Here is an 18253-nt window from a genome sequence, read left to right as displayed (position 1 = left end):
CCGCGACAGTGTTGCCAATTTGGATGTGAATAAAAAAAAAAGAATTGCCTTAGTAGACTGAAATAACAACCAGAAAAAGAACAAAAAGAAATAAAAGGCTATCATACTTTACACTGATATGCATAAGTAAGATCATAATATTTATACCCCTGGTATCTGACTCTTTGTGATCTTTCATATGAAGTTAAATTGGCAATACACCTGCTGTAGTCTACGTCTCAGCCCCAGCTACGATGTATGAATGCAGCGCCGCGCAGGCGCCGGTGCTGTGCGGCGCTCTATCATCTTTAGTGTCAAGATATCTAGATGATCACAAACTGGACAAAAAGCAAATCAAAATTGATTATTTAAAAAACGTACAATCGTGAATGTCAGTGGCGGATCGCGGGGGCGGGGGGGGGGGAGCGCCCCCTTTAATTTTTCTTAAAACAAAAGAAAAGAAAAGAAAAGAAAAGAAAAGGAAAGAAAATGAAAGGAGAGCATACCTTTAATTTTTTATTGTGGTGGCTCAAGAAAATTGCTCTGAAGCCTTTTTGTTTGTTTGTTATTTTGCTTAAAACCCAGAAGTGAGTAAGAAACGGCATGTTATAGCTCACTTTGTTCAAAAGTTATGAATTATTAATGTTGTGGTTAAATCTGGTGATAGGAAATTTGTTTATATCACAGTGGATAGGACAATGATATAAAGAGAGTTTCATTCCGAAGTAGAGATAATAAGCCAGTTCGGGGTTAGCTCATGAGCACATGGGTACTCATGACCTTTATTCTTTCTCAGTTTGCCAGGCACTCCATTAGTTTCAAGCGACAGAAGGCACAAGCTTGCCCAATGTAACAATTTATGGAATTCATCATGCAGTCAGGTTCAAACAAAGGATGAAGTTGCGAAGAACAGGTGACCAGACTGATCCGCAATAATTAGCACTCTGGAAAGCATCCATTTCATTAGTTTGCAATGAATGTACATTATGTACTAACAATCTTTTTCTGCTGTCAGGTGGATGTGCTGGCAAGCACCACTTATAAGGATCACTTGAATAATCATTACATCACAGATGCTTATCTCAGTGAATTTAACAACCAACATGCTCTGCTGGTACAGGTGACCTTTTTCTGCTCATGCTCAAAGTGGAACCCCGAACTGGCTTATTGTACAAAGTTTCAATTTCATTTAGGCCTAAGTGTAATAAGACAGTACTTTCGACTTTATTGTTGCTTATGATTACTGAACAACCCATCCTGCTTTCTTAGAGAGGAGAGTCACATGCTTGAGGAGAGAAAAATATGCTGAATAATATTATGTAGTCAGTATGATGTTGTCATTCTTGCATCAATGAATGGCTGAGTTTCAGTAGAATTTTGCCAATTTATAGATTATTTTGGGCTTCAATCATTTCATTTCTTCATTACTATCGCAATTTTATTTGAAAATGAAATGCTTATAATGATCATAATAGTAATCTATAGGCCTAACTATAATGTAGGGCCTAGTACAATAGTAGTAGGCCTACCATTCTTTTATTGTTATTATCATTTATAATTATGAATAGTAATAGTTGCATGCTACTTATACCAGTATAAATAGCCCCCCCCCCCCTCCATTTGTGATTTTGGAAAGCAATTTAGTCTAAGAAATAATTAAGTAGCTGAAAGGCTAATGACAGACATGGGTATCAATGCTCAAAGCCGAATAACATTATCCATATATACACCAAATAGGGCCTACAGTGACAGCACATGGATGATTGCAACTCATAACTTACTCATGAATAGGCCTATAGTATATTCGCATAAATCCCCCACGAGTACTATGTAACAATATGCACAGCTGCAGCTGTATATCAGTATCTGTATCCGACTACAAACTTCTGTTGTTGTTGTTGTTGTTGTTGTTGTTGTTGTTGTTGTTGTTGGTGGTGGTGGTGGTGGTGGTGGTGGTGGTGGTGGTGGTGGTGTTGCTGTTGTTTTGTGTTTGTGTTTAGCGGAGTTTTCCACTAAACTAACTTCCAAGTAGCTTCAGGAGCTTGCTGTCCTATATGACCTTCTGATACTAGCCCGACCAGACGCTGTGCGAAAGGTACCCTGTCGCTATTTATACAGCGACTGGGCTGTGTATAATCTGTATAAGTGGTTATTTTCGCGAGGGTTTAATTTTCGCGAATTTCACGAATCACAGTTGGATCGCGAATTTAAAACACGCGAAAATGTCGCTATAGAGTAGCAATACATGCAAGATAGCGTTGGTTTCAATTCGCAAAATCAATCATCTCGAGAAAATGTCTGTCACCTTTTAATTCGCGAAAGTATTTGTACGCGAAAATAACAGCTTATATTGCCTTGCTGCCTGTATTTTCTAAATTGTTAGAAAAGATTACATGCTCAAGAGTAAATAATTATTTATCTGTAGAAGGCATTTTGATCCACGAGCAATTTGGTTTTCACAAAAATTCTTCTACCAGTATGGGTGTATTGCATTTAACTACTAGCTAGGCCCTATAGTAACATTATTGCTCATGCACTTGATGAAGGGAAATTTTGTCTGGGCATTTTCTTAGATTTGTCCAAGGCATTTGACACCACATAATATAAGCAAACTTAAATTTTATGGTATTCGTGGAGTTCCTTTAGACTGGTTCAAAAGCTATCTGCAAAACCGAATGCAGTTTGTGGTTGTCAATGGGACCAAATCGCTTTCCACCCACATTGATTGTGGAGTGCCTCAAGGCTCAGTGTTAGGCCCACTATTATTTCTTATCTATATCAATGATATCATCAGTGCTACATCATTGTTTACTTACTCACTGTTTGCTGATGATACAAGTCTTCTGTCCTCCCAAAAGGATGTGTGCATTTTAATATCTTCAGCAAATGATGAACTTAATAAACTTTATCGTTGGTTTTGTTGTATTGTCACTTAATCTTCAGAAGACACAATGTGTTATTTTCAGAATAAGGAATAAGAGGATACCTTTAAACACCCCTTCAGAGGATACCTTTAAACACCCCTTCTCTCATTATTGGTGGACATCAGGTAGCTACAAGCGAAAATGTATTATTCCTTGGTATTACTATCAATGAATTTCTGTCATGGAAGCAACACATTCTAAATGTATGTTCCAAAGCTTCTCGGGGTGTTGGTGTGATGCATAAGCTAAAATTTATTGTTCCTAAAATTAGTGTCTTGACTACACTGTATAATAGCATCATAATGCCTCACTTGATGTATTGTAATGTTGCTTGGGGTAATACTAGTCTTATAACAGCCATCTTCATAGATTGTTTATTGTACAAAAAGAGCTATCAGGCTAATAACAAGCTCACACTTTACTAGGCCAAGTGCCCCCAGATTTTACAGCTGCATTGTTTACCTCTAAACGAGTTAGTGTCTTTTAACTCATTGGCATTCATGTACAAGCTTCACATGTCCAGTTCTCCCTCCTTATTTTTGGATTTGTTTGTCAAAAACCCAGTTGTTCATTCCCATAATACACGTCAGAAAACCCTATGCATCTACCTCATGTATATAGCTACCAGTATTGCCCTAAATTCTGTTTATGTGTCTTGCATAAAAGAATGGAACATGTTACCCTCAGATGTTAAAGATAGTACCACTTTTTCCAGATTTAAAGTGTTGACTCGGAAGTATTTGCTTCATCGATATTCTCAGTCTCATTGATGCTGCTCCTTTTAGATTCTAGATACATGACTTCATCTCATCGCTTTCCATTTGAGTAACATAGTCTAAATGCCAATTATGTTTTGCTTTAAAATTCCATAGGTAGTGTGTGTGTGTGTGCACTTAGAATCCATCCATGTATGTTAAAGCCACTGTACAATTCTGGTTTATGATAAAAATTAGAAACTCTCCTTTTGAAAGGGTCCTTACCTGTGGAGAAGTGAGGGTTCTGAGACCATACCACAAAGTGAAAAAAAAAATTGCTGCTCCCTCTTATGATCATAATATCACTAGCCGATAAAATAAATTTTAAATTGACTCGGGGGGGGGGGGGGCAATAAATTTGGTGTCAATTTTTTTTTTGTCTCTGGGGTGTGGTTGCTGCGCTTCTTGAGGAATTCCACTAGAATTATTATATGGCTTTAATATGTTTGTATATTACATGTCTTAACTTGCCTTTTCAGGGGTCTTATCATACAAGCTTGCTTTTCTAAGACCCCTCCACTTTACATCTATAATGCATCTGCACATGCATTGTCAATTTATATTCAAATATTCTGGCAATTGTTTTAATCGCATATATTCAACAATGTATTCTTTGATACATATTGTTGTTCTTATGTAATTTTTGTATTGTGGAAACTTTGAATAAACTTGAACTTGAACTTGAACTTGAAGTAGTTACTTTTGACAAGGCCCTCCCCCTGTTCAGTATACCCCCTTTGCTCACCACCATAATATAGCGAGGGGGCCTTGGCAAAAGGCTAGCTGTCCTCTAGCGATCTTTGTACACAACAGGGTACAACAACAACAACAACAACCGTACAACATGTCGCTGTGAGTTTCGCCCCTCGCTCGATCACAAAGTTGATAGTGATACTGAATTATAATCTTTGCCCTTTGACCGTAGCTTGGCGGCCGGGATAGCGATCAATTTCCTGACCACGGAGATAGATAACTTTCCATTCCGTTGGCCTTGTCCTTGGATCTGTTCGTGAACGCCAATCTTTTGCATTGACAAACGAGGCCGAGGTGGTCGTATCTCCTTTCCATCGGGAACGTCCATATTTTCTCCCCCGCCGCGCTCGGCCACCAGCCCAAGCAGGTACCGGTAGTCTAGTCTCGGGCTACGCGCTGCTCTGCACAGGCGCAGGCTGACTGACTGGTCACAATTCGACAAGAGCCTCATCTGTTCACGTACCGGTACGCTGTCTATACTCTGTGTTGACACTTGGATAATGAGGTAAAGAGCGTTCTATATTCATACATTTCCCTTGGTTTTGATAATCTTTATCCAGTCCTGCCCTTCAACAAAGTTGTTTCTGATTATTATAATCTTCGGCTCCCTCAATTCAGTTTATCACTCAACCAGTACCGGTATAAAAGATCACTGCTTATCTTTTTTTTTTTTTTTTTTTGCTTTGTGAGGGGATGAGGTTGTCGTAGACATATGTAGATCTATAATCTTATCGTGCTAGAATAAAAATGATGTGATCAGAGATCAAGTTGATAATTTAGATCAACAGCACAGTGAAAATTCATATATCTGCATGATAACAGTTAACGGATAGAGTAAATTCTCCAGTTTGCATCAGGGTGCGCCTACCGGTATTTGTGGCAGGGGCAGTTCCATTCATCAATAAACAGCTAATGAACGTCATTTGTGCTAATAGACTTTAAAATACAAGCAGGAGTTACTCGCAAATGTTTAATATGATGTCTTGATAAGTTATGGGGAGTGACACCTGATGGGGCCCTTTCATCAATGATTGAATTAAAGGACCCCTGCTGCAAATTGTATAGGCACCCTGTACAAAGCCTGCCGCAAACAGGGTTGTTAAGTTTACTCTATAGCTGGGCTCTATAGCTAGTATAGTTATTGAGAAAATAACTGACAATTTATTCAATGTTCATGCATATTCAAATGTTCATACATATTCAAACCATGAATAAATAAATAAAAATTAGTGTCAAGGTTATTGATTGAACTAAAAATGAAGTTGAAGCTGTTACCTAACTAGAGCTCTTTATTATTATTAGCTGTGTGTGAGGTGCTGTTTCTCATTTCCTTTGAGTACACGATTGCCACAGCATCATAGACTTTGTTTGGAATGTCAAAAGAAGTGCAGTGAGACTGCATGTGCTGCTAGTGCATGAATTGAAATAAAATTTACCATATCGTATGAATGACATCACACACAATAAATGTGTTAAAGGCAAGTGATCTTTTATTATGTGAGAAAAGTGAAAATATGTTGAATTTTCTTATATTTTCTTTAATTTTACAATTCTGCGCATTAACATCACAAGTTGTAGTAATCTTCTCATCCTGTGATGGTGGCATTGACACTTCAAAAATTCATAACTTTTTACCGGATCGTTGGGTTTTCCTCAAACTTTCACTGGTGTGTTCTACAATATTGCTGCATTCTATTGTATCGTATCAGTCCTTGTGTATATGAAGGTGAACTTGTCCTTTAATTAGATCAAGGGAGGGGTGTGTGCACTGTATGGGCCTGAAAAGAGTATTCCATGATGTAGTCTCAGTAAAGAGATCACATAGGCACATAACTATGGACTAAACTTTATTTGTTGTTCAAAAAACCAACTGAATCATTCAAGGAAATATAGCCAGCTTAAAGCATCTCCCCTGTCTCAACTGGAGTTTTGATCCCCTGTCTCTGTCTCTTATCATGATATGCAGCTGACCACCATGGCCTTTGCCAGACTAGCTGGAGTTTTTAGTCAACGTCTCTGTCAACATGGGCGCTTTCAGCCAACCAAGAATGTCTGGACATCATCCTTTTTGCACAGAGTAAGCTTTAAGTCACATTTTAAGATTTACATTAAGTACATGTCTACATGTCATGTGGAAAGAAGTGGTAACAATACCACACAATCCCTGACACATTGCCAGACCTAGAGGCAGGAATTATGGGGGAACACCATTTCATTCAAGCTTAACTTTGATGTATAATCTAGAATAGTGTCATCAGTGTGATATCATACTCTGTTCAAAAGTTATGGGCGCTGATGTCCCCTCCCGAGTCCCGATATCCATTTCCTTGTTCCTGAAAATATTATAAAATGATTTTTGTTTGAAATTCAGCAAGTGTTCTGCCTATACCTGTAGTACATGTAGTCTCCTCCAGCGGTTCCAACAGCTTTAAAAATTCATAACTTTTGCATTGATTGTCCCATTTTCCTCAAACTTTAACTGATATGTTCTCCTAATGTTGCTGCTTTCACTCAATCCACAATTCTCTTTGGGTTTTAGTTTCCTTTAAATAGACACATTGGTCACATGCACACAGACATTCAAAAAAGTGTATCAGATGAGTCAATGATACTATTGTCTCATGCCTCTGGCACTGATTTTAGTTTACAAAGTTTAAAAAAAAAAAAAATCATGTTATTCATAATTTTGGTACTGTAAAGGGTATTCAACAACTGCAACCCCTCCCCTGGAACAGATCTTGCATTGGGGTCACCCTACAGATTGTTATGAGTATTACCGTGGGTTACCCATACATTCTTCTTATTTTTCCCCATGGTTTCTCTTCGTAAAATGAAATTTAGTGAATGTTTGTGCCTTGAACCATTCATGACTTTTGATATGATGAAATCATCATCTTATCTAATTTACATACAATGCATATGTGATTGTGGCCATTAACTTGTGTATGAAAACATGTCAAACTTAAAAATTCCACAACTACCTATACTCTGTGTACCATGTTCAGATATTGTATTAATGAGACTTCTTCTATTCTGTTGATTCTTACTTTATTAAATGCAAACCTGTACAGCTGTACTTAGAGTGATGATTCATAATGACTAATATATGTCAGCTCAAATTCCTCTTTAACTCATCTCACAGCCCCTAGCTGCTGGTGTTCAGGAGGGGATAGCTGCAGTCGTGGGCCACCAGAACGTGTCGGCCGCTGAAGCTGTTAGGGAGCAGCACAGTCATGATGAGTCCTATCACAGGTATCTATAGACCACATTAGTCAACGAACTACCGGTAAAGCTGTGCTGTCTACTGACATAAAGTGTGGGAATGTTCTTTTGCAAGGGATTGATAGCCAACTGGGTTAAAGTTAATCTTATACTGATCACATATATTGCAAAGTGCTGATCAGCTGGATTACAGACCGTAGATCAATTTGTTCTGTTTATTGAGTTATTTGGGTATCAATTCAAAGCAGGGTAGGCCACTTTGATAGCTAGGAAGCTGCATTTGTAAAGCTAACATCAAGCTTTTATCATATTGGTTGAATCAAATTGCATCATATCAAACTGAATTGAATCGCACTGACTTTAATGCCAAGTAATGCAATCAAAGTAGATAAAATCCTCTACATTTCATATGACAGTCCAGTATCACCTGACCTGGTAGTGTGGCCTCAGAGCACAGAACAGGTCAGCCAGGTGGTCCAGATCTGCAGCAAGCACAGAGCACCAGTGATCCCGTTTGGCACTGGGACCGGCCTGGAAGGAGGCATTACAGGCGTACAGGTGAGTACTTTAGTGGGATGCATGTGAGCTGTGGGGTGTTTTACAAAGAATTTAAGGCAGTCTTAAAAGTTAAGATCAACTTAGAATTATGTTATGACACTGGTTTCCTCTTTAACCCTAACTTACCTGGGCTATTTTGTGAGCTTAAAGTCCGGGGGGGGGGCATGATGGCCCCCCTTATGATCTCGGCCGCGATTCGCGCGTTCGTTACAAAAATTGGCACACACGTCACTCATGATGCAATCTATAGGGCTGTGTTATTCAATTTCAATGAATCGCTTTATTCTATTTTATATGAATTAATTATGTTAATTTATGCATAAAATTAGAATTTGGCTGGAAATCATTAAATAAAGCCCCCAAACTTCAGTTTTTTTTTGCTTGAGGACTCTTTGGTGAATTCTGATTTAATTTAGGTAAAAAAAAATTGGTATCAATTTTAATTTCTTATGTATTTTATTATTTTTATGATTTCTTATGTATTTCTTTGTTTTTTTACTTTTTGTTTTTTATTGTTTTTTCAATGGGAATCATTGGCAACACTATTTCAATCATAAGAAACATAAAATTAATTGTTTTTAATCACTAAAAGTAAAAATAATGATACAATTACGAATTTCAGATAGAAGCCTGATTTGCATTGGTTTTGTACACAAAATCACGTTTTTGAGCAATTTTCAGTCTGACATGCACTTACATAATGTTGCGTAACTTTGTAACCGCGTACCCGGACATCGCAAATTTGGTCTTAAAAGTTGCGCAAGGCTTCAAGGTAAATTGTCATGAATCGCCATGTGGATGTGTTCTCGCGTTGTGGAGATGTCGCGCGAAGTGTCGGGGGGGGGGGGCCATTATGGCCCCCCCCCAGGTAAGTTAGGGTTAAACTTAATGTTTTCAGAATCCACTTTAAGTTGTTATGAAAATTTAGAGACAAATTCCTTTGTCACTTATTCTTTTTTGTATGTGAAGAGCTACATGGAAAAAGTCTCTAAAATTGTCATATTCATGAGGAAGTTAGAATATCATTAAATACACACACACAGCACACCATGATTTTAAGTTGCTATTAGCTTCTAAGACTGACTTTCAAATTCTTCTTGAAACTCCCCCATGGTATCTCTTGTCTTCTTCCTTTCTTCGTCTTCTTTATTTGTAGTATAAACATGCCTCTACCATCCTGTAGGCTTTAGCTGGCATGATGCAAATACACAAAAGTGTCTGTTTGAAATATGCAGTGTTACCACAACAGGAAGGAAAAGAAGCAGATTTCTTGTCATAAAACTTATGTTTATGATAGATAAATGAACAACTACAACCCTGTCCCCCTTAGAATTCATCGTTTTGTTGTTTTGACACTGCCATGATTTGATGTGAAGGACAAAAACTGTTCTTTTTTATATGATTTTTGACGAGGAAATTTAATCAGAACTTGTGAGCAGGTCAGTTAGAGACTTTTAAGGCCATGACAGCATCACCTCATTGTACTTTCACATGAATTATGAATCTTTCAAATTATATAACATTCAGAGTGACTGTCCAGTTTGAATGAAATTTCTCCCTTCCTTGTCTGAGTAACTTTATTAGAGTCAACTTGAGAAGAGAGTTGAGTAAAATTCTACTTTATGAATTTATGTAGCATCTCAAACTAACAGAAGCTTTTATTTGAATTCCAGGGTGCAGTGTGTGTGGATCTCTCCAAGATGGACGAAATCACAGATCTCCACGCTGAAGACTTTGATGTGACAGTGCAGCCAGGAGTTACTCGCCTTTCCCTCAACCATTACTTGAAAGATTATGGCCTCTGGTTTCCAGTTGGTAAGGACCAAAGACCACATGTTCATGGCTATTAAGGGGTGCAATGCTTACCCCCAAATCTGGAGCTGCTTTGGTGGGAACACTGCTCAAGTGCAACAAAAATTCAGTGTAACAAACTTTTTATGTGTTCTTTTCACCGCTTGATCAGAACCACACCCCACTTATTGCAATGGGGTAATGTGGGTTGAATGGTATGATTCTATGCAATTAAACGTGAGGAATGCCTGTCTCCCCACCCCTCCTGTTTGAGAAGGGACCACCATTGCACTTAATTCATCTCAATGTAACACATGTTTAACCTTCCTTTGTGATATTTTGAAATGGTAGGGAATTTTGATGCTATGAAGCAGCTGGGCCAGCAAGATGAATTGCCAGTATTCGTTTTTGCATGTAATTGCATGTAATTGTTTACATGTGGAAAAAAAAAAAAAAGACGACAAGCAATTTCTCCTCAGTAGCTGGGTGCATTTCTAGCTGGCTGCCATTTTGCCATTTTCAAGCCAAAGTGGCTTTCAACAGGGTTTCCATTTTGACATGAATGCAGAGTGGCATTGTGAGTAAATGCTGTTGCAAAAACGACATTAAGATCCCTGTCTGTGTGTGAAGCTTGAACCCGCAATCTTATGTCCTGAAGTCAAGAGCATTTTTGCAAGATCATGGCATGACTATGTCTTTTACCAAATGGTACTGTTCTTTTTGCCCCCATCCTATCTTTGTTCAAGACCCTGGTGCGGATGCCTCACTGTGTGGTATGGCTTCGACCAGTGCCTCAGGAACAAATGCTGTCAGGTATGGAACCATGCGTGAAAACGTCATCAACCTGGAGGTAGTGATGCCCGATGGATCAATCATGCACACAGCTGGCCAAGGCAAGAGACCCAGGTTAGCCTCCAATTAATGTTCTGTTTACTCTCAGCCGTGGAGATTTGTACTGAAACTGTGTAAACTGTTGATAATCTTCCTTTCTGTAAAGTTTCTGCATTTGCCATAATACTTGTCTCTGTGCAGTGGAGTTCAGGTCTTAGTGTTTACACACTTCTGCTTTGTGTCTGCCAAAAAACTTTTGGCCTTTTCAATTTAATTCAGGATTGGGCAGAGTTTGATTTACTACCCACTCTGCAGAAGCAGAGACCACATAGATACAATAGCTCTGAATTGATATCAAGAAGTGTGTATATGTCACATCATATAGATCAAGCCCTGCCTGAGATAGGTTATTCTGTAGTCCACGTAGATCTACCTTATGTAGAGTTGATGGGAAACTACAAAAAGTCCCTCTAGGGAGTTACGCCATGATTTGTTACTTTAGTCTGCAAAGAGTCGATGCAAAGACTATGTTGTTTTGTCAATTATAGTATGCAGGAATGTGAATAAGAATGATAGTTATTCATTTGTATTTCTGTTCATCTGCCTTTTCATAAAATGTTGGGAAACTGACATCCAATGAGATGAAAGAGAGAAAAAAAAGGAAAACATTGGTGTATAAATAAGTAGCTGCTAAGAGAATGCTGCTGGCAATACCAAAATATTCATAGTTCTTCTCCAAACTTTGACATTGCAAGTGCATTTTCTCTGTACTTGAAAAGTTCCAATACTTGCTGTTGCATGGTTTTATGTAAATGTGAATGCTGTTCCTTGCATGTCATTCCATTAATGATCTTTTAATAGGAAAACATCAGCAGGCTACAATCTGACAAATCTTATAGTTGGATCAGAGGGAACTCTTGGAATCATTACCAAGGCAACACTTAGAGTGTATGGTTTGCCAGAGGTGGTAAGTGATGGGTTGATGCAACCTGTAATATAGAATGATTACGGGTAAGCTGAGTCTATTCTCAAAATTATATGTGTAGTGAGCCATTGAGATTCACACAGCTGACTTTATTTTGTCATTGATCTGTGGAATTAAGTGCAACTCTTGTTTAAGTGACTGGCAAAATTCAAAAGGACACTGGTAAATCTACCCAGGGGCACCAAGATGAATGGTCAAATCTTTACTGAAATAGGGACAAGATGCCTGATATTGTGCATTGAAATCTGCCACCTAACTTGAGTTTGATTTGGCTTTCGCACAATCAAAACTCAGCAGTGTGTAGGTACATTTGATCTGTACAGCATGGTTGATATGCAGCAAGTTCATTAGATTTAACAGTGGCATCTCACACCAATTGTTTAGCTGAAACCACTCTGTACCAAATGATAAAGAGAAGTCAACCTTTATACTTTGCCATCCTATATTCATACCGACGTTTGAAGTGATATTCAAATTCACATGTGATGGATATTACCTATGTAGTATTTATATTACCTACTTTTGACACTGCTATTCACAAAGCTGTAATTTCTTCAACCAGTATTTTCTGTTTCCAAGTAGCACAACAGGCTGCTTTGCCAATGTATTCAAATATCAAATGTTTATTTCTCTGTGAAGACCATGTAACAAGATATTTAACTCATATCTTCCTATATACATCTCTCAATGCCCGGAATCCATTTTGCACTGATCAATTTATCTGTAATGTACAAAACTTAAAGAAGCTTCCTAGATGTCAGGAGCAACCTTTGTTTATGAAAGTTTGCCTAAAATTTGAATGTGTTCATAGCTGGCTATTGTCACACAAACTGAATTAAAAGTGGGGTGCCTTTCTAACCCTATGTTAGGGGTGCACATGTATTGCCTTATGTTTGAATACATTGCTGCACTGGTCTCTTGGCTGTTTGTGTTCCTACACAGATGATGTCTGCTGTGTGTTCATTTGATACAGTCGACGCTGCAGTGGACTCTGTGTTACAAGTCTTACAGTGTGGTGTGCCCATTGCCAGGATAGGTAGGAAACCTCTCAGTACTTGATCCTCCATGCTTCATGTCCTGGAATATTTAAATTGCTGTTGTTCAGTCTTGCATGGAGGAGAGTTTAAGCAGACCTCCAAAAAAAGAAAAAAAAAAAATGATTTGGCACAAAAGTAGAAAAGAAAGAGCAGTTCCCATACTCCAAAAATTATCATGTAAAATAGGAAACTCCTTTGAAACTAGAGCTTGGAGTGGTCAAATTCAGATTCTTTCCTCCAAATTCCGAATGGTTGGGAGGTCTGTTTAAGGGAGTGCATTGCGGAATTTCAGTCACTACCTAACATGTGAAGAAAATGATTTTCTTGAACCTTGCAGATTTTTTGTTGCAGTCTTCAAATATGACCAGCTCAAATTGGATATGGGAGGAATTACAGTGCTAATGAATGAATGTCCTAATATTACTCTTGTGAACTCTTGAGACAAGCATAGTTAGTCATACAATGGTTAAAAATCACAAATTATTTAAGACGAAATTATATAGCCATGTATTTACTTAATAAGTTCTTCCTACATGTATGCATTCAGTCATGAGGCTCTGTTCTGAAGTAAGATCATACATGTATAGTTTAATACATGCTTAACACGTGGACTGAAGACAATTTTTGCCAAATTATTCGTGTTCCATTGTGTTTTGATAGGTGTGTACATGCAAAACTATCTTATTTACTTTGGCAAATGTAGCTTACCATTCCTCCTAAATTACAGGATGATGTTTGAAACTTGGAATAATGGAGTACAACAATGAAGAGAAGTCATGTTAAGTAAGATTAACAAAACAAAGGAGCAGCTCATATGAACATTGAGCACAAAGTTTTAATTATCTTTTTGTGACAGATCATTTGTTTAATGAAATTCTCAATGCATGTCATAGAGATCTACATAGTTAAACACCATGACAACAGAGATTAACAGGAGATAGCTTGATTTTGAATGATTGAACATACTAGAATTTCCTCAGGGAAAACAAGGACAAAGGCGCGAACTGACAAGGTATGTTTCAATTTACTCCTTCTCTGATGCAGAATTCCTTGATGAAAACTCGGTCATTGCAACCAACAAATACAGTGACCTTAACAACAGAGTGGCACCAACACTCTTTCTGGAGTTCCATGGTTCTGATGCTAGTGTCAAAGCACAGGTGGAGACTGTTGGTAAGTCTGTCTGTCAAGCAAACACATAGTTAGATGCAGGCATGAAAGTATGTTCCCATGAATAGTATTACTGAAATATTTTGATGGGAGTGAACCCCAGGCATATACATGACACTGAAGTACATTTTTATGGGAAATATTAAGATCAAGCTAATTGCATCACACTGAGACTTTTTGTTTGCTTGTTTGTTTGTGTTTGATTGTTTGACAGGAGATACCATGCGACATGTGCTAAAGAAAAAAAAGTTGGTAAAAACAACAAAGTTATCAGTCACAGAAGATTCTCTGGGGCATATAAATTCTGAGATGTTTTTGAAAGCTGTATTCAAGGAAAGTGCATCATATTGCGTGTGTGCAAATCAGTCAGAGTCGTACAAGGAAGACTTTATGATCAAAACTCAGTTAAATTTTTTCTCAACTTCAAATGATAATGCAAGACCTGCCTGCTTCTCCATTCATTGCTTCAACTTTACTGCTCCTCAGTAATGAGTGGCTATGGAAATTTTTTATCCATCCCATGCCTTCAGTAAAAAGCCTTTGTAAGGCATGATACTATGTCTGCCTTTGCATGGCCAGGTGTTTTTAGTTTTGTGCTATAACTAGGTCTATTTGAATACTGAAGAGGGGGAAAAAAAAAAACACCAGAATTTTTAGGAATAGATTTGTTGATGGTCTTTCATTTTATGTTAGGGAAGCTATTTCTCTAGCAATTATGCAATTACTGGATTCACTCATGGCTGGGCTGGAGGCCAGCTATGCCCAGTACTGTCTTGTTTTGTTTTATTTTGTTTGTTTGTGTGTGGTTTTTTTTTTTGGGTTTTTTTTTTTTTTTATAAGTCACCTTTTCTGGATACACTACTTCTGATCCTAATAAGACTTGTATGTTATGATATTGTTGCAGAGGAAATAATGAGCTACAATGGCAGCACAGAGTTTGCATGGGCAGAGAAGATGGAGGACAGAAACAAGTTATGGAAAGCCAGACATGACATTTGGTACGCTAGCCTCGCCCTCAGGCCAGGTAGCAAGGTGAGAAGGGCTTGTGTGGTCATTTTCCATCATTTCATGTGTGATGTGGTTTCCCTGCTATGATAACAGAATTCCTTGTAACAAGACTAAACCATCTCAAGCTCTGATGCAGTCCAGACTTTGTTTTGAATTGAAATCTACAAGAAGGAGAAATTTCGTTTAAATTCGACCAATGAATTAGGAAGAAAATAACTGGCAAGGGGAACAGGCTAACAATATTCTGAATGATTTGACACTGCAATGATATCCTGTCAGTATTTCAAAAGAGCTACACTTGGTCACATGATTTTGATGTTGCTAATACACAGTTCCTTATATGTACCTCATTGCAAAAAATGTCTGATGAAGTAGCTGCAAAAAAAAAGAAGAAGAAAAGATAAAGAAAATGTTTATCGTGTCATTGAATGATAGAGATATTTCATGACACTTCATTTCCCAAATTTACAGAAAGTGTGTGTGTTTGCTTTATTGTCCATCACCTATGTCGTGGTCACTTGTGGTTCCCAAGCATATTTTGTTTTTAAAAAAAGACCAAAAAGTATAGTTTTGTCCCTTTCAATAAAGTAAAAACGTACTTCCTCTGTCTAAAAGAATGTGTATGAACATAATGTCTGAAGATGAGCAATGACTTACTGATAAAATTAATCTTGTGTGTTCACTGTGTCTAGGGCTTGTCCACTGATGTGTGTGTACCCATCTCAGCCATGCCTCAGGTGATCCACGACACAGTCGCAGACCTCAAGAAATTTGGATTCTGTTGTAAGTTATTTCTGCTTTTATATCTTCTTCTTTTTCTGTGTCCTGAGCTTTGTTTTAGCTGTTTCTCTTAATACGAGTGTCTTCAGTAAGATTACTAGATCCTTACAATGATACAAAATTGTTGAGAGAAGTAAATTCAGTTTGCCATTAGACATCTACAGTTTCTATAAAAGCAGGAACTTGGTGTTCCTCACCATTGCTTTTGTCAGACATTTGAAATTGCAGCCAATGTCCTCATGTGGTATGAAAGACACATTCATGGTCTTTGATGATTATGTCCTGTTGAAGAGATGAAATATGTAAAGCATCCTTCAAAGTTCAATACATGTCATGTGATTATCATGCTTTCCGTACATATTTTGATCTTTACAGATGCCATAGTTGGTCACGTTGGTGATGGCAACTTCCACTGTATTCTACTGCTGGATCCCAACGATCAGATGGAGATTCAAAAGGCAAAGGAATTTACTGTCATACTGGGCAGGTGAGCTGGGACTTGCTGTTGGTTTTAGGGCATCATTTGAATTTTTACTTTGTTGTAACCTGAATTTCATTATAACCGTGTTTGTTATAACAGGAATGCACTGTTAACATCTAAGTAGGTAGTTTATGATTGGAAAGTGTATATGTGTGCATGTGTTTGCTTCATTGTGTTTGCACTGACCTAATGTTGTGACTGGTAAATAAAAAAAGAAATTATACGTTTGTTGATCATTTCAGGAGAGCTATTTCAGTGGGCGGCACATGCACCGGCGAGCATGGCATTGGTCTTGGTAAGAAGCAGCTCTTGGTGGAAGAGATCGGTGAAGTCGGTATCGATGTCATGAAGAACATCAAGCGTACCTTGGATCCTCTCAACATCATGAATCCTGGGAAAGTGCTGTGAAGAGAATAGAAATCTGTGGATGAATCAACTCATTTTATGTCTTCGTCCTTTCATCTTTCTATTTTGATTTGTGTTGACTTGCTTGGAATGATGGCCCATTTGTCTTTCTGTCAGTGTGCTCAAAATCTTGCTGCATTAAATTTTCATCACAATTGGCCCAGATTTTTACGCTCATCATGAGATGCAAGTAGACGTAAATCTTTTTTTTTTACCCCCTCCCCCCCCCAAAAAAAAATCAAAGGTCATTGCACTCATGCCTTGAAATGTTCTGATATCCTTGAAAGAAAACTGTACTGACATTTTCTAATTGTCTGATAATTATAATCTACATTTTTTGATGCCTATAACTGGAAAGAGAGGATTCTAAAACCCAGGATAAGCCTGTAATGATTTTTTGAAAAAAAAAATGAAAACGAGCAAGCCAAGGAACGATCCACACAATTTGGCATACGTCACAGGTGCCACCCTCCGACTTTAGCAAAACGAACTACACATGTCAATTTACTGATGAAATCTCACATGAAGTACTGCAAAAACTGTTATTTAATAAAATTGCATTATGGAGCTGAAATAAACATGTTAAACAATATCAAATAATTTTTAAAAGGAATATCTTCAAAAGCTTTTTATTTAGATGAAATTTGTGGGGAATATTCCAGATATGCAAAATGAAATTGGCATCATTGTCCAAATGTGCTGCCCATAGAAAACTGTGTGTAAGTAACGTTGCACTAACTATACTACGCATTGATAATGGTTCGACAGTTCAAACTTATCTAACGAAGATGAGGACTGAGTGATAGTCAACGGCAATCACGGTTTACGCCTAGTTAGAAGAAAACGGCACCCACTACGCATAGACTCTAGACTAGAACTAGGACTAAGACTAGTGAGCAGTCAAGGACCGAGTAGATTCTAACATTACGTGGCAGTTCAAGTCTTGATGAGTAGGCCCCTACACTCACTCGCCGCCCCGTCAGCTGTACATGCACAGCGCTAATAGGCACAGCGTAAACGTTATAGTATACATACCCCTGCTGCCAGAACTTGAAGAAAGTCCAGACGAAAGTCCAGACTCCAAGGTCTAACATTGCCGTTAGATCTAGGCCCTTGTGCTGCAGGCCCTGTTGTTTCTGTGCTGAATTTTGCAGGTAAGGTATGTGCTTTATGGATTTTCAATATTTTTGTAGTCGAGATAAATCTCATGGTGGTCGTATTAACACCAAGGACTAGATCTAGATCTAGTTTAGCTTTAGTAGGACCCATACCTCGGAAGAGTGGCCTGACCACGTAGATACTAACAGTGCCGCCGCTTCGCGATCCAAGCGCTGGTGTAGGTATAGTGCTAGATATCCATGTAGATATCTCAAAAATTCACTTAACCAAATTGCACCAAAATCACAGGAAATACTTTATGACTCATGTCCACTTGCTCACGCTAATTGGAACCAAATCGCAAATCGGGAAGCGTAAGTGAAGTTGTCGACTTTCCTGTCGTCGCTAAAAATAATCTGCTCTGTACGACTAAACGAGTGATCGCGGCGTAGGCCCTACCTGCCTGCGCACGCACA

At 38.2% G+C, this 18253-nt stretch overlaps 1 protein-coding gene across 1 annotated transcript; it reads left to right on the top strand.

Annotated features, from left to right (window-relative positions):
- Nucleotides 1–4831: 4831 nt before the first annotated feature.
- On the top strand, nucleotides 4832–16833 carry LOC140227122 (probable D-lactate dehydrogenase, mitochondrial). The gene is made up of 13 exons (XM_072307554.1): nucleotides 4832–4916; nucleotides 6378–6488; nucleotides 7554–7663; nucleotides 8050–8191; nucleotides 9865–10006; nucleotides 10729–10888; nucleotides 11675–11780; nucleotides 12741–12834; nucleotides 13880–14008; nucleotides 14910–15037; nucleotides 15706–15796; nucleotides 16169–16280; nucleotides 16517–16833. Exons 2-13 carry the CDS (start codon nucleotides 6387–6389, stop codon nucleotides 16680–16682), a joined length of 1482 nt encoding a protein of 493 aa, XP_072163655.1. The 5' UTR covers nucleotides 4832–4916; nucleotides 6378–6386; the 3' UTR covers nucleotides 16683–16833.
- Nucleotides 16834–18253: the final 1420 nt, after the last annotated feature.

Source organism: Diadema setosum, chromosome 4, assembly GCF_964275005.1.
Source record: "Diadema setosum chromosome 4, eeDiaSeto1, whole genome shotgun sequence".
Lineage (NCBI taxonomy): Eukaryota > Metazoa > Echinodermata > Echinoidea > Diadematoida > Diadematidae > Diadema > Diadema setosum.
The sequence above is the reverse complement of the archived record's forward strand: the minus strand, read 5'-3'. Positions and strand labels throughout refer to the sequence as shown.